At 38.2% G+C, this 21,693-nt stretch overlaps 2 protein-coding genes across 2 annotated transcripts; both read left to right on the plus strand.

The window, feature by feature from the left end:
- Nucleotides 1–12,706: 12,706 nt before the first annotated feature.
- Nucleotides 12,707–14,629, plus strand: CPAR01_10298 (calcineurin-like phosphoesterase; the record flags this gene model as incomplete). Its single annotated transcript, XM_060494559.1, has 1 exon — nucleotides 12,707–14,629. One exon carries the CDS (start codon nucleotides 12,707–12,709, stop codon nucleotides 14,627–14,629), a length of 1,923 nt encoding a protein of 640 aa, XP_060346741.1.
- A 3,754-nt stretch (nucleotides 14,630–18,383) lies between these two features.
- CPAR01_10299 (uncharacterized protein) lies at nucleotides 18,384–20,255 on the plus strand (the record flags this gene model as incomplete). Its single annotated transcript, XM_060494560.1, has 2 exons — nucleotides 18,384–18,427; nucleotides 18,476–20,255. 2 exons carry the CDS (start codon nucleotides 18,384–18,386, stop codon nucleotides 20,253–20,255), a joined length of 1,824 nt encoding a protein of 607 aa, XP_060346742.1.
- Nucleotides 20,256–21,693: the final 1,438 nt, after the last annotated feature.

Here is a 21,693-nt window from a genome sequence, read left to right on the forward strand (position 1 = left end):
TAGTAAGTCTAAAAGGTATAATAAAATACTTAAAAAGTCCTTTACGAGTTTAGAATACTATTTTCTACTTATTTCTTTTTTTAATTTAAATTTAATTAAATACTTTTTTAAGATCTATAGTAGTAAACTAGTTAGTTCTATAAAATAGGTTTCTAAGCTCGGTAATAAGTAATAAGGGATAGTAATTCTTTTTTATAATTTTATTAAGTCTTCTATAATTAATAATAGGTCTTAATTTTCTACCCTTTTTTAGTATAAAAAATAAGGGGAATCTTACGGGAGAATTTAACGGTTAAATATATCCCTTCTTAAGCTTCTTATTAATATATTCGTTAAGATATTCTTATTTTTCTTAGTTTATTAAATATATTAAATAGAACTTAGGTTATATTCTTTTTTTAAGTTCGATTTTTATATCTTAGTTATTATATTTTAGTAATCCTATTTTTTTAGGTTCTATAAATAGTTTCGTATATATTTAGTACTCCTCGAGTATAATTTAGAGTTATTATAATCCTCGATCGTTAGTACCGTATACGAACTTTTTAAAGCTTTTTACTATTTTAATAAAAGCTACGTATTATATTTATTTTCGTTCTTTAGGAGTTATTAAAAATCTATTTAAACCCTTTTTTTTTTTAGGTCGTTTAGTAACTAAATTTTCTTAAAGGACCTAGTTAGTAATCTAATTTATCCGTAGGTTATATTTTTATAATTATAAGATTCCAAAAATAATATCGATATCTCTAGTCTCCGTAATATCGTACTATAATTATTTTTATTAGTTATTAATATATATCGAGAGGTATACGGTTTTTTAATTAATATATTTATAGTTATAATTAACTCGTTCTCTTTTTACTATTTATAGTTAATATAAGTTATTTTTTTATATTTATAGTAAGTTAAGTTTATTTACTATCCTTAGTAAAATATAAGTTTTTTATATACCGCTATTAATAATAGTATTTAGTCCTTGTCCGTAAATATCGAGGTTAACTCGTAAGTATACGTCGTTATATTATTTAGTTATATATAAGAACTTTTTTTTTTATTTTTACCTTTTATCGTTCTTTTATAATTAGTTTTCTTAGTTTTTTATTATTTACTTCTTTAAGTAGTTCTTTTATTCGTATCTCTTTTAGTATTCCTTTTATACTTTAGCTTTTTTAATATAATAAATTTAATATTAGTTATATCTATAATCTTCTTATTTTATATACTCGCTATTAAAGTACTTTATAGGAAAGCTAGGGTCTGGGCTAAATATTACTTTATTACTATTATTAAAGCTTAGTAGTATCTAACTAAGTAGCTAGTTTTTTACGTAAATATTTTTAATAAGTTTATTATTACGTTTTTATAAATAAAAACGGCTATTTTATTTATATATAAGGTATTAGAGGTATTTATTATTTAGATATTCTATCTAAAATAATTCTTTATAAAAGGGATCTTCGGGGTTAAGTAAAGAGTAGTCTTTATTTATATAGGGGGTTATTATAACTTTTTTATATTCTCTAATTCTATAAAACTAAATAGTTTAGTTATTCTTAAATAAATAAATATATTTATATTATAGTTTATTATCGTCCTTTTTAGAATTAGTATTATTAACGCTAAGTAGTACTTTATAATCGATCTCTATCTAAGTACGTCGTTAGGTAACGTTATAAAGTTCGTCCGAATTATAAAGTAATTTTATTTTATTAAAATAAAAAGAGCTAGTTCCTATTTTAAAATCTTCTTCTTTTTTAAAATTAAAGTTAATTTTTCTTTTTTTTATAATTCCGAAGTTAAGAGTCGGTCTCTTAATTATTTTAATCTTATTTTTATATAAGAGGTCTTTAAGTTATTTTTTAACCTTGCGAATAAATTTTTTATTACTATTTACTTATTATATTATATAAATAGACTTAGTTAGGATTTCGTCCGAATTAAGTTCTTTTTTAGACTTAGTAAATTATTTTTAGTTTATATAGCTTCGTTATACTTATTACGGCTAGCTAGTCATAGTAAGTATATTAATAAAAGTTAAGGCTACGAGTACTAAATAAATAATATCGTAGTCATAAATAGCTTTCCTAAAGCTATATCTATAAGTCATAAAATAAATAAGGCTTCGGTAATTAATCGTAGTCTTATTAAAAAGGGTTCTTAATAAAAATAGCTAAAAGCGATTATAAGATCTAATACTAAGTTAATTATTAAAAAAGCTATAAAAAGTCTATCCTTAAGCCCGGCTTAAGTCCATACTATATATAAGTCTCGTTCCTAAATATATCCTTTATTTATATATTATTCTAACGGGCCCCGTATTCTAAATATACGGGCTCTATATAATAAAAAGACGGGGTCCGTATCCTTAGCATACGGACCTTCTTATTTCTTATCGTTACGTAACTTATCCTATAGTTCTTCCGTTCTATAAGAGTCACCCTATATTCCCATACTCTTATATATATAGTATATTATAACCGCCATAAGCCTACGGGGCAGGCCCTAGTCTTAGTTATATATATTAGGTCATAATATTAGGTCTCCCTTCTAAAGGTCTAGTCCCGTAAACCTATAAATAAGTTATTTATTCCTAGGTTAGGGATTCGTTAAGTATATTTTTTTAAAATATACTAATACGATATTAGGTCGTATTAAAAAACGTTTATTAAATAACTCTATTTCTAAGCTTCGTTTAGCTTATAACGACGTATTTAATTATTTTAGTTCTAATAACGTAATACCTTATACTCGATATTTCCATACGAAATACGTATATCGTATAGTCGAGGGGTTAAAGACTTATTAAAATTATAAAAATTTAAAGCGTCCTTATAACGGTCTTATTATTACGTTAAGTTATAAGTATCGTTATAGTCTTATTATTCGTAGTTACTAATATTTTCGTAATAAAGAGGCTAAGTAACTAGCATTAAGATTTAAAATAAAAAAAGGAAGAGGCTAGTAATACCTTACTTAATCTTTATATAGAGCTCGCTCAGATTTAGTCCGAGATCACAAAAATAGCTAATCATTTAGCCCGCATTCGGACTATTTAAAAAAAAATAAAAGAGCGGTATATTAAGACCTTTATTCGAAATATATAAGAGTTAAAAAAAGAGGATCGTATTCTTCTTACGTTAGATACTTATAAGCAGTAAGTAATAAGTAATCTTTAAGTAATAAGTATTTTTAACGATATTAACTAGACTTTTTTTAGGATTAGTAACGAGTTTATTTCCTTAGGGCCGTTAGTATCGAATACTAATATTCCTAAGCGTCGTAATAGTCCCGTAAGAGTTCTTAAGAGTATTAGAGGTTCGTAATAAGTTCCTATATATTTTCTTCATATCTATAGCCTTTCTATTTAATAAGGTATTCCTTCTTATTATCTCTTATTCTATAGTTAATAATTCTTTTAACTTTATATTCTAATTAGTTTAGTTTAATAATAATATAATCTTCTATATACAAACCTCTTAGTATAAGTTCGAGTAATAAGATATAAAAAACGGGATAATATTATATCGTATCTAATAGTTTTAATTCGTAATTAACTAATAAGACTTTCTTAATAATTTTAAAAGGTCTAAGTTTTTTATAGTCTAATTTATTACTTAGTTATTTTATTTTAATATTATAATAAAGGAGATAAGCGCTATCCCCCTTTTTTAAAAATAGTTCTCTAATTTTTAATCTATCTATATTCTTTTTTATATGCTATCGTACGAACTCGAGGTTTAATAAGGCTTATTTATAGATCTTTTTAAATTTATTTATATCTACTATAGCTTTTATAGTTTATAGTCCTTATCGTACTTCTTTATATGCGGTTAGCTAGAATTTATAGTTAAGGTAAAATGGGGATTCTTTTATACTTTTGCTAACTATACTATTATATACGAACTAGGCTATTAGTAAAAGTGCTACCTAATTATCCTAGTTATAGTTTATATAATAACGAAGGTATATCTCGAGGATCTAGTTAATCCTTTCTATCTATCTATTAGTTTACAAATAAAATAACGTTAATAGTTTATAGTCTATACTAAGTTACGAAATTAGAGATTTCTAAAACTTTAAAATAAATAGCTTATCTTTATTAGAAATAATTTCTTTTAATAAACCGTAGTTCGAAAGTATAACCTTAGTAAATATATATACTAGGTCTTTTACTATGCTAGATTCCTTATAGGGAATAAAATATACGAACTTAGTAAGTCGGTCGACTATAACTAAAATACTATCGTACTATACTTTAATAAATAGTTCCCTAGACTTTAGTAGTTTAATAATAAAGTCCTATATAATTAAATACTATACTTCCGTTAGTAATTATAGTAGTTATAGCTCGTTATAAGGCTTATACGGGCTATTCTTACTTTTTTTATAGGTCGCGTAGTCCTTAATTACTTCTATAATTTTAGCATATATAGTAGATTTATTATAATACTAACAAATCCGTTTTTATATTTTAATAACTCCTTAGTAACTATATACCGGTATACTATAAATTTTTATAATAAGTTTAGGGGTTATCTTTTTAATTAGGCTAGTATTAATCCTTCTAGCTATTATAAAAAGCTTCGTAATTAGTATAAGGCTACTATCCTTCTCTTACTTAAGAATAACTTATGTTTTTTTGAGGACCGCGGCTTCGTAATCGGGTCTTTTACTAAGAGCGTCTGCTTTACTATTTTCTAAGCCTTTCTAATAAATAATTTAGAAATTATATTTAAATAGGAATTCGCTCTATCTAACCTATCGTTTATTTAGATTTTTATTTATTATAAAGTTTACAAGATTCTTATAATCCGTATAGACCGTTACTTCGTACTTAGTTCTAAATAACTATAGTTTCTATTTTCAAAATATTTTAATAATTACTATTAGTTCTTTATTATAGATTTACTAATTTAATTCTACTCCGTAGAATACTTTAAAATAGAAGTAATATAAGTAGAGCTTTTTTTACTCGTCTCGTTATCCTAGAACTGCTCCTATAGCAAAGTCTAAGGTATCGGTCTCAATTTCGAAAGGTTTTCGGGGGTCCGGGATTATAATAACTAGTTCGGAGATAACTATATTCTTAACTTTAATAAATACTTTTTTATACTTAGGGTCCTAAATAAATAGGGTATCCTTTTATATTAAGTTATTAAGGGGTCTAACTATACTAGTATAGTCTTTAAGAAATCGTTAATAGAAATTAATAAATCCTAAGAATTTTTATACGTCCTTAACGTTTTGTAGTATAGGCTAGTCCCTAACTACTTCTATTTTTAATACTTATATATAGATTTGTCCTAGCGTAATAGTATATCCTAAGAAATCTACCTTCTATATATAGAACTCGTACTTAGAAAGTTTAATATATAGCTTAGCGTTTTAAAGCTTTTAAAATACTATATAGATATACTTTTTATATGTTTTAAAATCGGGAGAGAAAATAAGAATATTATTAATATAAATAATAATAAAGATATCGACGTACTCCTAGAATACGTAGTTAATTATTATTTAAAAAGTTACCGGAGTATTAGTAAGTCCGAAGGGCATAACGAGATACTTAAAGAGTCCTCTACGAGTTCGGAATACCGTTTTTTATTCGTTTCCTTTTTTAATTCGAATCTAGTTAAATACTTTTTTAAGATCTATAGTAGTAAACTAATTAGCTCTGTAAAATAGATTTCTAAGCTTAGTAATAAGTAGTAAGGGATAGTAATTTTTCTTTATAATTTCGTTAAGTCTTTTATAATCGATAATAGGTCTTAATTTCCCGCCCTTTTTTAATATAAAGAATAAAAGGAATCCTGCGAGAGAATTTAATAATTAAATATGTCCCTTCTTAAGCTTCTCGTTAATATATTCGTTAAGATACTCTTATTTTTTTTAATTTATTAAGTATATTAAAAAGAACCCGGGTTACGCTCCTTTTTTAAGTTCGATTTTTATATCCTAGCTACTATATTTTAGTAATCCTATTTTTTTAGGTTTTATAAATAATTTTATATATATTTAGTACTCCTCGGGTATAGTTTAGAGTCGTTACGATCTTTGATCGTTAGTATTATATACGAACTTCTTAGATCTTTTTACTATCTTAATAAAAGCTATATATCGTATTTATTTTTGTTCTTTAGGAGTTACTAAAAATCCGTTTAAACCCTTTTTTTTTTTAGGTCGTTTAGTAACTAGATTTTCTTAAAAGACCTAGCTAGTAATCTAATTTATTTATAAGTTATGCTTTTATAACTACGAAATTCTTAAAATAATATTAATATCTCCGATCTCCGTAATATCGTACTATAGTTATTCTTACTAATTATTAATATATATTAAGAGGTATACGGTCTCTTGATTAATATATTCATAATTATAGTTAACTCGTTCTCCTTTTACTATTTATAATTAATATAAGTTATCCTTCTATACCCATAATAAGTTAAGTTTATTTACTATTCTTAATAAAATATAAGTTTCTTATACGCTGCTATTAATAATAGCGTTTAGTCCTCGTCTATAAATATCGAGGTTAACTCGTACGTATATGTCATTACGTTATTTAGTTATATATAAGAACTTTTCTTTTATTTTTGCCTTTCGTTATTCCTTTATAATTAGCTTTTTTAGTTTTTTATTATTTACTTCTTCGGGCGGTTTTTTTATTTATATCTCTCTTAGTATTCCCTCTATACTTTAGCTTTTCTAACATAGTAAATTTAGTATTAATTATATTTATAGTCTTCTTATTTTATATATTCGCTATTAAGGTACTTTATAAAAAAGCTAGGGTCTAAGCTAAATATTATTTTATCGTCGTTATTAAAGCTTAGTAACGTCTAACTAAGTAGCTAGTTTTCTATATAAATATCCTTAATAGGTTTATTATTACGTCTTTATAAATAGAAACGGCTATCTTATTTATATACGAGGTACTAAAGGCATTTATTATCTAGACATTCTACCTAAAACAATTCTTTATAAAAAGGATCTTCAGGGTCGAGTAGAGAGTAGTCTTTATCCATATAGGGGGTTACTACGACCTTCTTACGTTCTCTAGTCCTATAGAACTAAACGGTTTAGTTATCCTTAAATAAATAAATATATCTATACTATAGTTCGTCATCGTCCTCTTTAGAATTAGTATCGTTAACGCTAAGCGGGGCCCTATAATCGATCTCTATCTAAATATATTATTAAGCAACGTTACAAAGTTCGTCCGAATTATAAAGTAATTCTACTTTATTAAAATAAAAAAAGCTAGTTCTTATTTTAAAGTCTTCTTCTTCTTTAAAATTAAAGTTAATTTTTCCCTCTTTTATAATTCCGAAATTAAAGTTCGGTCTCTTAATTACTTCGATCTTATCTTTACGTAAGAGGTCTTTAAACTACTCTCTAACTTTATAAATAAATTTTTTATTACTATCCACTTTTTATATTATATAAATAGACTTAGTTAGGAATTTATTTAAATTAAATTCCTTTTTAAACTCGATAGGTTATTTCTAGTTTATATAGTTTCGTCGTACTATATAAACGAGGCTACTTATAATTTCTTCTATATTAAGTCCTTTTTTTTTAAACTTAAGGAGTTACTCCCTTATACTAACTAGGAGTCTTTATTTAATTCGTCCTTTAAAAAAGTAAAGCGTATCTCTTATAACGGGGTTTATTTTAGCTTTCTCCTCTATATTCTTATAAATCTAAGAGAGTATTATAATATATTTAATATTATTTTTTTTAAAAGTATAGGGTTAGTAAGTAGGTATCTCTTCCTCCTTTATTACTACTACTAGGGTCCTAATAAATAGTATAGTATTATATCCGGATCGTCCTATATTCTTAGGTTACTTTAGGTACTATCCTATTTATTCTTTACTATCTTAGTAAGTAAAATAGTTATTATCGTAATAGGCTATCTACGAGAGTTACTTATAGGGGGCTTCCTTACTTATAATATTAGCTCGTTTTTTTAGAATAAGTTAGTATTAAATACGCTTAGGTTATTAATAGTCTTTAGCTATATATCCTAGCTTATCGTAGTTATAATATTTAAAGTCCTTCTTTTATTACGATTCTTTACGCTTCGTAATACTAAGATCTATAAGTTTACCGTATTATTTATAAAACGTGCTCTATTATTATTAATTTCTTAGGTTATTCTAGTAATTACCTAATAGTTTACCATAGCTCTAATATCTTCTACTAGAATTAGCTTAAGGGCATCGTACCTCTCCCTTTTCTTTATATCGTTCGTATAATCAAATATCGATTTTAATAATAAGCTCGACGTACTATAAAAATTTTATTAGCGTCTCTATTTTACTAAGTTCGTCCTTAACTTTATCTTTTAATCCTTAATAGAACGAAAAAATATAGGTTTCCTTAATAAAATCGAGTCGTACTATAAGTTTTCTAAACTTAGTAATATAATATAAAGCGGACTTAGTTTATTAAAAATTAGCTAGGTCTCTTTTAGCTTATCGTTTTTTATTAAGGTTCTAAAATAGGGATTCGAGGGCACTCTAAAATCCTACTATATTACTAAAAATATTCGTAGTTTCTTCTTTATAATATAATAAATAACTGTTATTATTAAGGAATTTTTCTTAAAAAAGTTCGAACTACTCTAAGGCTCGTCTTCTAAAAAAAGTTATTACGTAAATAACTCGTTTAGTCTTATTACGGAAGTTAGTAGTATAGAACGTCTAATAAGTTCTAATCTAAATTAGGAATCCCTTAAGGCGTTTAATAATTTTATTAAAAATAGTAAGTACGTTAAACTTAAGTTTTTCTTATTTATTTATAGGGGTCTTAATAATACTAATAGCGGCTTAGAGGGTTCTAACTTCTTACTCTAAGTTATTTATTTCTCTTTTTTTAATCCCTAAGTTAGTTATAGCTTTATTAACTATATTTTAAAGAGTAGTAATATTTTTATTATTCTTAGCTAGAGTTATAGCTATTTAAGTAAAATTATTATTAAAAAGCTCTGCGAGTTTTTTATTCTGTTTATTACTTTTTTTAATAGTATATTGTATTTTTTTATAATCTACCTTTTTAAGAACCGTATTATTATCGGAGTTATAAGTAATATTAAGTATCTCGTTATCCTCGACCCTAATTAGCTCGTTAGTTAAGTTAACGGGTCGCTTAGAGTTAGATAAAGGGGTACTTAGGGTCTTAAAAAATATCGTTATTTATTTTACTACTTAGTAAGTTTCGTAAAGTTAACTTACTAAATAAGAGTAATTAAAGTATTATAGCTAACTAGTTATAGTAAGTATATTAATAAAAGTTAAGGCTACGAGTACTAAGTAAATAGTATTATAGTCGTAAATAGCTTTTTTAAAGCTATGTTTATAAGTTATAAAATAGGTAAGGCTTCGGTAATTAATTATAGTCTTATTAAAAGGGGTTCTTAATAAAAATAGCTAAAAGCGATCGTAAAATCTAATACTAAGTTAATTACTAAAGAAGCTATAAAAAGTCTATCTTTAAGCCCGGCTTAAGTCTATACTATATATAAGTCTCGTTCCTAAATATATCCTTTATCTATATATTATTTTAATAGGCCCCGTATTCCGAATATACGGGCTCTGTATAATAAAAGGACGGGGTCCGTATCCTTAGCATACGGACCTTCTTATCTCTTATCGTTACGTAACTTATCTTATAGTTCTTCCGTTCCGTAAGAGTTACCCTATGTTCCCGTATTTTTATATATATAGTGCGCCGCAGCTGCTATAAGCTTACGGGGCAGGCCCTAGTCTTAGTTATGTATATTAGGTCGTAATAGTACTATATAAACGAGGCTATTTATAATTTTTTTTATATCGGGTCCTCTTTTTTTAAATTTAAGGAGTTACTCTTTTATATTAACTAAGAGTTTTTATTTAATTCGTCCTTTAAAAAAATAAAGTATATCTTTTATAACGGGGTCTATCTTAGCTTTTTTTTTATATTCTTATAAATTTAAGAAAGCGTAGTAATATATTTAATATTATTTTTTTTAAGAGTATAGGGTCGGTAAGTAGGTATTTTTATTTCTTTTATTATTATTATTAGGGTCTTAATAAATAGTATAGTATTATATCTAGATCGTCTTATATTCTTAGGTTACTTAGGGTACTATCCTATTTATTTTTTATTATTTTAATAAGTAAGATAGTTATTATCGTAATAAGCTATTTATAAGAATTACTTATAGGGGACCTCTTTATTTATAATATTAGCTCGTTTTTTTAAAATAGGTTAGTATTAGATATACTTAAGTTATCGGTAGTCTCTAGTTATATATCCTAGTTTATCGTAGTTATAGTATTTAAAATCCTTTTTTTAACGAGGTTATTCTTTTTTAATAACGCTAAGGTCTATTAGTCTATTATAATACCCTATCGTAGTAGTTATTAGTTTATATTTACGTCTATTATTAGGTTTAGCTTAGTTATTTTAGGTATTCTATCCTTTTTATTTAAAGCGTTATTTATAGAGTCGATTATCGATCTTAACTATTATATTAATATAATTATAAAGCTTATTTAGTTATTCTTACTAAGAGAGGTTATCCTTAACTTCTTCTTTTAAGCTATAATAAAAAGCTACTATAAGTACCTTATTACTCTAATTAAGTTTAAAAGTAATCTACCTAAATTTAGATACGTACTTATTAACTAACCCCTTCTAAGTAAGAGTTATAAGCCTTTACTTAGTAATTCGTTTTTTATTAAGGTTACTAAAAGTTTCTTTAAGTCTCTTTTTAAACTTATTATAGTTATTAAAGATCTTTTTAATATCTACTTCCTAAATCCTACGTTTATTCTTAAGATAATCTCTTATAGAGGGTTCGAACTAAGTAAGGGTATCCTTTTTAAAAAAGGATATTATATAATAAACCTTATTCGCTTTAGTAATAAAAGAAGATTTATAGTAGCGTAAGTAAGCTCTAGTTTAAGTAAGGAATTTTTAGAGAGTATCCGGGGACCTATTATAAAGTTCTAGTTTAGGGTACTTAGTTCTAAGTATTAAAAGTAATCGGGGTACTATAAGTTAAGTATAGAGCTACTTATTCTTATTTTTAAGTTTAAATATTATATTATATAGCTATTATATAGTAAGTATAGCTACTTAAATAGGCCGCGTAGTACTATTATTACTAATAGTTAATATATTCGTACTATTTAGTTAGTCTTTTATAAAATAAACTTACTAAATAAGAGTAATTAAAATATTACGGCTAGCTAGTTATAATAAGTATATTAGTAAAAATTAAAACTACGAATACTAAGTAAATAGTATTATAATTATAAATAGCTTTTTTAAAGCTATGTTTATAAGTTATAAAGTAAGTAAGGCTTTAGTAATTAATTATAGTTTTATTAAGAGGAGTTTTTAGTAAAAATAGCTAAAAGCGATTATAAGATCTAATATTAAGTTAATTATTAAAAAAGCTATAAGAAGTCTATTTTTAAGCCCGGCTTAAGTCTATATTATATATAAATCCGACTATAAATATATCCCTTATTAATAATTACTCTTATTCGTTAGGTAATTGCTTAGTAAATACTAATAAGCGCTTATTTAGAGTAATTATAATAATTATTTTATTATATAATTACCGTTTCTTATTTATACGTAACTTATCTATAGTTCTTCCGTTCTATAGGAGTTACCCTATGTTCTTATATTCTTATATATATAGTATATTATAGCCGCCGTAAGCCTACGGGGCAGGCCCTGGTCTTAGTTATATATATTAGGTCATAATACGTACCTATATAGTATAGAATAAGGGATAATAATGCTAGAGTTATTATTATTAAAGCTTTTGCTTTGTGCTATAGTTAATTGCCCTAACCTACTCGTAGTACAGACTATTAATATAGCTCGTAGTTAATATGATAGTAAATATAAGAATGAAAAAAAATATTAATAGTACTTTATTTTAAAAGTATTAATTTAAATTGGTTAAATTATCAATTATAAACTTCTTTGTATTATTATATTATATAAAGGCTAAATATATAATAGAAACTAATTTTATATTATTTATCTATTCATATAGCTATAAGGCTCTTAATATAGTATGTAGTATAGTTTTATCCATGTGGCTATGCCCCTGTCTGTGGCTGTGGCTGTGGCTGTGGCTAGCCGCGGCTCACAGAATGAGGGAATGTCATCCGGACGGCGGACCTAATGTTAGCCGACGGGTACCTACTGGCCCAAGCTCAACTCCCATTCAGCCAGGTACGCACCTATGCCGGCCCGGGGATCGTTCCGGGCGCGTGAACCCGCACCCCCAGCTCTGCCAGCTGGTACCATGACAGTTTCAGATACTCCCCAGCTCGTATCTGTTAGTCTTCTACCCCCCATTTCGCGCTCATCACTCCAGATAAGCGAGTGGCATCCTAACAAGAACCTTGAGAGATCGTCGCTGACGTAGCGGGTCAGGTTGTCTGGGGCACTCATCGGAGACAGCTTCAGGAAGCTCTCTATCTATCCGCAGCCGCACCTTCAGGCACCCGTGACCGTGACTCGCCAACGCATCACGTCAAACCGGTTTGGCCTCTCAGCATTCCCAGTCTCCTCTCCCCCGCAAGAAGGCGAAGCGAACGGGTTGTGGTTTTCTATCTCCCCGAGTTCCTCAGCTTCTTTCATTCTTCCTCCCATCAACCAAACCCGCCAACCATATACAAACACCACAGCCATGGCGAAACACCGATCATCACCACCCTCAGTCTTCACGGCCGCGGCCGCAGCGGCAGCCCTCTACCTCCCCCTCGCCTCAGCCGCCCAACCTGGCGCCGCCTCCCCTGTCCCCGCCCCGATGCGCGACCTAACCTGGGGCCAAATCAACTTCCTCCACACCACCGACATCCACGGCTGGCTCGGCGGCCACCTCCTCGAACCACAATACTCTGCCGACTGGGGCGACTATGTCTCCTTTGCCGAGCACATGCGCCGCAAGGCCGACGAGCAAGGCGTTGACCTCCTTGTCATTGATACGGGCGACCGCGTAGAGGGCAACGGCCTCTACGACGCCTCCTCCCCGAAAGGCCTCTTCACCTACGACATCTTCAAGGAGCAGACCGTCGACGTCATCTGCACGGGTAACCACGAGCTCTACCAGGCCGACGCCGCCCAGCGCGAGCACGACATCACGGTGCCGAATTACAGAGAAAACTACATTGCGAGTAACCTCGACTACATCGACCCAAAAACGGGCGACCGAGTCCCGCAGGCCAAGCGCTACCGCAAGTTCAAGACGAAGAATCAGGGGCTCAACGTTGTCGCTCTCGGCTTCCTCTTCGACTTCACGGGTAACGCCAACAACACGGTCGTCCAGCCGGTCGAGGACACGGTTAAGGAGGAATGGTTCAAGACGATGCTGCGCGAGGAGAAGCCCGACCTCTTTGTCGTCATCGGCCACGTTGGCCTGCGCATGCCCGAGTTCAAGGCCATCTTCACCGCTCTGCGCAAGGAGGCCTGGTTTGCGCCCATCGCCTTCTTTGGCGGCCACGCCCACGTCCGCGACGCGCTCTCCTTTGACAGAGAGGCGTACGCCATCGCCAGCGGTCGGTACGGCGAGACCATTGGGTGGATGTCCGTCAACAACGTCAAGAAGAAGTCAAAGTCGGCAGACGAGGTCTCGGACGAGGCGGCGGCATCAGTCTCCTTTACGAGAAAGTACATCGACAACAACCTGCTAGGCCTCTACCACCATACCGGCCTCAACGAGACGACCTTCCCGACAGAGCACGGCAAGAACGTCAGCAAGCTCATCACCAAAGCTCGCAAGGCCCTCGACCTGGACTACAAGTACGGCTGCGCGCCTCAGGACCTGTGGGTCAACCGCGCCGCCTACCCTGGCGACGACAGCATCTTCACCTGGCTCGAGACGCAGGTCCTCCCGGACGTGATCCACAAGGACGACAGGAAAGACGTGCCGCGCCTGGCCATCGTCAACACGGGCGGCCTCCGCTTCGATATCTTCAAGGGCGCCTTCACAAAGGACAGCACTTACATCGTCTCCCCCTTCACGAGCACCTTCAAGTACATCCCCGACGTGCCCTACCCCGTCGCCAAGCGCGTCATCGACCTCCTCAACAAGGCCGGCAAGATTTTCCAGGAGACGGCAGGCACGAGCGACGTCCGATTCATGAACATACCCGAGATGATGTACCCCAAGAACGACATGGTCATGCTTAAAACGGAGAAGAGTGCACAAACGGACGGCGAACCCCGCCGCCTGGAACTCCGCCACACGCCCGCCGACAACCAGCAACCTCTTTCCAACAGTGACGATGACGACAAGTCCAAGAAGCCGGACCTCATTGGCGGCTACACCACAAAGGACGACATCGGCACCGACGGCGACGACACGGAACGCTCCCCCATCACCTTTTACGAGGTCCCCAACTGCATCCAGACGGAGATCGGCTTCCCCAAAGAGGGCGAGCCGGACAAGGTGGACCTCGTCTTCATCGACTTCATCCTGCAGTGGATCATTGTCGCGCTCAAGTTCAGCGGGGGCGAGTATAGCGAGAATGACGTGCTGAGCTGGTCCGACGAGACTCTGACGTACAAGATGGGCGAGTGGATCAAGGAGAACTGGAAGGGGGACTGTTAAATCAATCAAACCATTTAGAAGAGAAGACAAGGTCTTTCTTGGTTGGTTTGAGATTTTGTTTGCATTGTCTACTTGTCTAGATTGACATTGTGTTTTAAGCATGAGGTAAATTGGGTCACTCGGTCGGAGTTTTTGCTTTGAAAGGGGTCTGAGCCCCTCCCCGATGTATTTGCTTTTCATGGGCGGGGATTGCAAACAATATATGCTCTAGTCTAGACGAGACGATACTTTATACTAGGATATGTATAATGGCACAGAGAGAGAGAGAGAGAGAGAGAGAGAGAGAGAGAGAGAGAGAGAGAGAGAGAGAGAGAGAGAGAGAGAGAGAGAGAGAGAGAGAGAGACCCAGAGAGGGTGGTTACGGGCACGATTATAAGGTATGCCGCAAGGATGAATGGCAACAGAGGGAAATTCTTACACGGTAGACTAGCAATGATCAAGCATAAGACACATACTCACTTCTCACGTTGCGTCTGAACTAAAACCGAGTTAGAATCTCCTATTCGCTGTGCTCGGTCGCATGTTTTCTGGGTACCTACTACGCTTAGTTCGCTGCTGTCGAGTGTGTCGACGGACCTGTCAGTGTCACTCACCCACCTGAAGGATGCAAAGCGAATCTCGTATCGGGTGCTCACCGGCAGATACGATCATCGTCCGGGCACCGAGTCCATCCTTTCTAGACGGCGGGAGTCTAAAGTGCATGTGGGCAACCACAATGGTAGCCCTCTGCGGCGAACCTCCTTTCCCATCACCCCTTTGCATGCTTTCGTCGTCTGTCGTGTACTACTGTGGCGCACGGCAGAGGCCGCGAGATGAGGCAAGCCACGCAAGCCAAAAGGCGATTTCGAGATTGACAGAAATATGGTCGTGAGGAGCACCCAGACTCGAAACTTGGTCGGATCTGGATCTCTTCCCAGTAGCGTATGTAAGAGTTTTTCTTTCGGTCACCCTTTTTTCCGAAGCCCCTTCTCCAACCGACGATGGTCGAAGCCCGAGCGAAGTGCATTAGTTGTGGTTAGCTGGCGCGGGCCGACCTCTTGTCTTTTTTAGGGTGCAGGTGGCATCACGGGCGGCGACGCTATTGACAGAACTGTCAGCTGAAGCGCTGCGTAAAAGTTGGAAGCGAAAAAACAGATGCAAAGTCGTCCGACTTAAGCCTGGTGGGTTTTCCTTCAGTATATGGGTGGTCGGGATCCAAGGGGGCGGAACATGGCGCGTCGTCCTGTTCATGCGTTGTGCATCTCCTCCCTAGATCTGGGCCCTGACCTATTTCTTATTCTGGTCTTGTTGTAGCCTGCATCAAGGATCCAAGATAAGGGACGGCGTGAAGAAGAAGCGCGCTCTACCTTGGACTCTAGCGTGATCTTAGTACCGCAAGGTAAATAATCTACGCATGTGCTGGTACCAGCATGTGGGGTGTTGTTCAAGAGAGACGAATGAATCAACTTCCAAGTCCGCCCTTAGCAGGGCGGCTGCCCGCGTAAGGAGCATTGTCGATCCGGTGGAGGGTTTCTTGTCCCTTGGATATGCCCACAGACTTCTGCAGGCAATACGAGAAAAAAGGTGTCGTGCTCGCCCGTAGATCTTCATTGAAGTTCGGACACGTTTTGACGTCGACGATCCACCTGTGACGGAGAGATTCTGATGTCACTTCCCTTGATAGGACGTGGATATGCTTTCCCACCTCGGCATCGAGTTCGTCGTTACGGAGAAAGGTTCCTCAGTGGTCGGGGGTTTACGCAGTATTTGGGCTTCTAGGGTGCCATCGGGCTCCATCGACTCCATGTTTGTTTCGTTTCGTCAATGGATCAACACGGCAGTGATGTATCAACCTGGCCTGGGGAACAAATAAGTTTCAAGGTCTTTCGTTGCTCGGATGGAGAAGCCGGCCCAGAAAGAGCATGCAAGCTAAAAAAGAGCTTCTTAGTCCAGGGACACAGGGGAAACCCCTTTTTCTGTGAGGTACGTACCGTTGGTTTGGCATCGCATCTCGTTTCTTCTGCATGGCCCTGGTGAAAATGCCCTCCCCTCTCTTACCCCCCTTGCCTAGGTATTTACCCCCCCGAATTAGCACCAAACATAATAAGCTTCGGGCAATCCAAGAATTTTAGGTACGGTGAGTATCTCGAGTAATGTACCTTTCAGTTGGCCGAACTCTGCAGAAATGCAGAACCCGCAGACATTAATTCTGCGGCCGGCGGTGGGCTAACGAAAGATTTTCGAATGAGAGAAGCCGTAGAAACTTCGAAAAAGAGATGAGTCCGCGGGTGTTGAATCTCGCAACACCCTTGATCCTGGACTCTATTGAGGTGGTATTTTCCGGGGGATTGCGTCTTATCAAACTGTATGATGCTTATCGTGGAACCTCCAGAGTGGCCCATCACGCGTTCTTGTCCAATGTCTTCGGGGTTGAAATCGCATAAGGGTCGTTATATCCTTTTTTTTTCAAGGGTCTTGGCCGTCTCTCCCTTTGCAGGTCATCCGAACTTCGTCACAACTCGAGCCCGGCTTGGTGCGAGTGTGGGTGCGAATCTGGATGAAGTGCCTACGAACTCCTTGCAGCTGCAGCGAAAAGGATTCGTCCCCCCTTCTTCTTTTCCCCCCTTGAACCTCCTTCAGACGACCTCCCCCACTCGAGCTGTTGACGTGCGCGCGTGGAGGCCCTATCCCCGATAATATGAAGCTACGTCAAAGGGGGAAAAGTGCGAAATTGCACATACATTTGCCAATACGGCCACCAATCCCCAGCAGGAGGAACGTGTGCAGCATCGCTGTGTGTCGCGCTCTCACCGGGCTGCCGTTTCATTAAACACCAATCCAAAGAGGGAAAATGTGCCTGGGAGAGGGCCTGTTCTCATCTCCACACTGCAGTCGGTCGTGGTCCACCCTTCGTTCGCGACAGCGGCGACGTCGCAATAGCTCGGTCTGCTCCGGTTAAGGTCCCCATCGCAGGTTCGTTTCCTTAGACTTTTGTTTCCCGTCGTTCCTCGTCTCAGCCCTTCACAAACTTCCACCATCTCTTTACTCTTTCTTGACTCCTTGCTGGTGGCTATTGTAGACTTGTTTTGCAAGGGATCGATATCAGTCTCATCGCTCTTTATCACATACATCCCGCCAAGAAGAGACTCACCACACTTGTTGCTTTTCCGCTCAAAAACTCAAGCCCTCTCTCAACCTTGTCTCGATCCAGAATCCACTCCACCGGAGCTCTGCCCTGTCACTGATCTGGGCAGCTCGCCCATCCTGGCCTCCCTCTTCGGGACGTTATTACTGCTGGGCCCCTGATCTTGTGACGGATCAATTGCTTGGGGCCGCGAATAAGGATCGTCGCCCTTGTCCATCACCCAACGCTGCCTCCACAACGTGAGCACTTTCATTCGGAAAAGACGCGACATGGCACGTATGCAATAACCACTGCCGCTCTTCCTCTCTTTTCACGACACCATTGTTCCTGCTCGGTCGCCTTCTACGCCTCCGAGTGCTCGACGTTGGAGCCGTGGCAAGCACTTTTCACCAATTGTTCAATTTTCTCGAACTGGTTCTTCCTTCATTTCGCATAGCCATACTCGTTCGATTGTTGACCTGGACGTCTATTGCCGGGATTGGGCCCATTCTATCACTCTCTGTGCATAGCTCACAGCTTTTTTATGCCCTTCTTTTGTTCTGTATGCCCCTCACCAACCCCTCCATCTCGCTTCGAAGGTCGATCCGACTAACCAACGTAGTTTCTTGATACCCTCTTCGTAACGCAACCATGGTGTCTTTTTTCGGGCTGAAACTCGGGGCCGATAAGAAAAAGTGCGCTCCCAGCCCTCTGTCCTGGATCTGCAAACTGACTTTGTGAAGGAAACCTGCTGAGAAGGCTGAGATGAAGCCTCAATGGAAGAAAATTGACCAAAACACGCTTGGTCAAGGGCAATTCTTCGGAAAAGATCTGGACCGTCCCATTCTCATCAACGGATCTCGCCCCGGCACAGCCATGTCGAATAAAAGTTTCGCCGCCAACTTCCGTCATCCGAATGCGCCGTACCTCAATGGCGGCTCATCTTCCCTAGTCGATCTGGGTGCACCCGGCGTCAAGGGTATTCGGCCTGTTGGATCTGAGGCAAACTTGAATATGCGTTGGAACAACACTTCTGTGACCAGCTTGAACAACATCGCATCTCCACCGATCATCACCGGTGGCAATGGATCAGGAAGCAGACCAGGAACACCAAACTCGACCCGGGCCAAGGCTTGGGTCAACCCTCTCGACGTTCACTTTGCTCGAGATGGTGCTGGCCCTAGGAGCGATGGAGCTCTCAGCCCGGCACCGAGTGCTGCACCAAGCGGTTATCACTCTCCGAACAATATATCGCCTCTGCCTACACCGACCGCAGCCAACGCACCTCGAAGCCCACTTGGGCAGTTCGAATTCAACCTGAACCCATCAGAGTCGTCGAAAGATGACAAACTGACTCCAGCTCCGTTGTCGCCCAACAAGGCCTTACCTTCGCCTCCTCAATCCATCAATGGTTCGCTCCCGCCATTGAGGACAGATCTCAGACCGAAGACAGCAGTCACTGCTGTTCGTGAAGCTCACAGGCCGCGGCCGGCCGCACTCCCGTCCCCAACCGCGTCGGCAGGACGTTCCAGCGACGAGGACCATTTCTACCCCAGGCCAATCATCCAGAATGTTGCCGCGAAGAGGGACACCCTCACTATCACCACCCCAAGAAGGCAGAGCTTCTCCATGGATATCGACAATGATCCTACCGGACTCGACTTTGGTATGGCGGAACGAGGACGAACACTAGAGCGGGAAAGCCCGATTATTCCGATAAGTCCTGTTATACCAGTTAGCCCACCACCAAGAAGCGCCAGGCGACCGCGCCCGCCAGAAATGAAAATCCTGCCGGAACCTCCCAGGAGCGCTGGCTTGCCGCCCCCCAGACCGCAGCAGGTACCATATGAAGGACCGCTGCGGAGTCCTGCCCGGCCTCTGGACGATTGGCCCCCTGCGAGACAGCGTCAGGATTCGGATGCTCGAGAAATGGTCTCTCCGACCAGAGACGGGGAGCGTGGCCAGTACGATAGCCGTGAACGACAAGGTCCAGAACTCAGAGAGAGGAAAGACTCTGGTGGCCGATCTCGCGATGATCTTCCTTCCCCTCCACAGGGATACCTTGGACCCCCGCCGACCTCGAGACGGGTCGCGCCAGGTGAGGGCGAGCGGAACTACGGTGTCACACCTGCAAACCGTCGACAGCCTCCGCCGCCCGTCGAGCTTCAGCGCAAGGCGTCAAACCCGCAGCAATATCAGCCTCCTAGCTGGGATGATCGGGACGTCCACCACGGAAACTTTGCAATGGTGTCACCTCGCATGCAGTCGCCGCAGCCGCCCACACCGAACAGCTTGATTCCCGAGGCCTCCAACGACGCGAACTGGCCGTTGCCGAGCCCGTTGGCAAGCCCAACGTTCGGAAGCCAGAGACCGCAGACGCCGAAAGAAAAGGCAGAGGCTCAGCAAATGAGTCCACCTCCAGTGCTTCCTCCGCCTCGTGAGCGAGGTGACGCGAGACGGCCAGACTTTGGACTAAGGGCCCCAACTGGTATTGCAGATGAATTCCGAGTAGGGTTCATCTAGACTTTCAGGAAGGTGTTAGCAATTCGTGCATCCCATCACGCCGCCGCAGTACATAAGACACACCAAGAGACAGGGTACATCTCGGGAAACTGGAGTTTGAGGACGGAGGGCGGAATTATTGCTTGGGTTTTTTTCCTTTGTTGGATCATTTAATGCTGGTTGGAGAAACAGAATGGCGAACGGAGCGATGTTTAACGTTGGAGTTTGGTTCCTGAGGTAGTCATCAAATGATAATGTAATCATTCCAATTCAGGCCAGGACGGTCGTGGCTTCCATTTTCCAGTGCCATCTTAGGTACATCTAGGAACCTGAATTGAGGTACCTGCATTCGGTATCCTTTGACGGATCCCAAGGTGGAAGCACCGGCCGGGCGACAGGTAACTTTACGGCATCTCGTCCCTTTCCGAGGGGCGTGGCTCCTTCCTGTTTTCCACCACCACGCACTAGGGGTGCTGGGGTCAACCGTGAAGAGAGAACGATGGCAAGCTTGTAATTCTCAGAGAACACGCTCTCTGATCGTCTCATGCTAACGTGCTCAGCAGAAGACATCGGACCGGCCTTGTGAGACGCGAGCTTTCGGCCTCGTTTCTTCCCGACTCGACTGCGGGACTGCCAACCGCGGTGGGGCATCATCGCAGGGATCTCTACGCTAAGAGGTAAGTATAACCTACAGGTAGAAAATCTTCAACAGCGGCGGACATAGCTCAGTTGGGAGAGCGTCAGACTGAAGTCAACTTCAATCACTTAATCTGAAGGTCGTGTGTTCAATCCACACTGGCCGCACATTCCTTTTGAATTTTGTTCCTTTTGACATCCGGATCGCTTTGTTTGTGATGGCCAGCAGACAGCATACCGGTTTTGAGTGGTAAAGTTTAGCATACGTTTTGTTTGCTTTTTTTTCTCCCGCTTGCTCTGATGATAAATTGACCGTCTTAGACTTCGTACCCGTTTGGCCCGTGCTCTTTGCCGGCAACGTCGTGAGCCTTCCTCACAGCGACATGGAACAAAATAAAATTGAGAACTTCTGCCTTGCATCACAACCTCCGGAACGAATGGGAAACTAACGTACGGATATAACACGCTGTCCGTCATTCTGCTGTTTCTGGCAGCGGCATTTATGTAAAGTTTCACGCCTAGCCACTGAGAGAGCGTTCATGAGCGCAAACTCGTCATCCATACCATTTCCTAACTAGCCCCGGCTTGCACGACATATTCCATTCGCATCTTCATACAAGCCAAGTCGAGATCTTCCAGACCCGCGACAAACCACAATAGGCGCCCCCGGGCAGCACCCACATTACGTGTAGATCGGACTACGCAACGCCTCTGGCTCAGCTGTCACAGCTCAGTCGAAACAGGGGAAAATGCGGGGGGCTAAGGAGCGAAGTAACGTCAGAGAACCGTGAGGCTCTCTCTCTCTCAAGTCAGTACTCCGGGA

Source organism: Colletotrichum paranaense (genome assembly GCF_030867605.1).
Source record: "Colletotrichum paranaense strain IMI 384185 chromosome Unknown Scaffold_8.1, whole genome shotgun sequence".
Taxonomy (NCBI): Eukaryota; Fungi; Ascomycota; class Sordariomycetes; order Glomerellales; family Glomerellaceae; genus Colletotrichum; species Colletotrichum paranaense.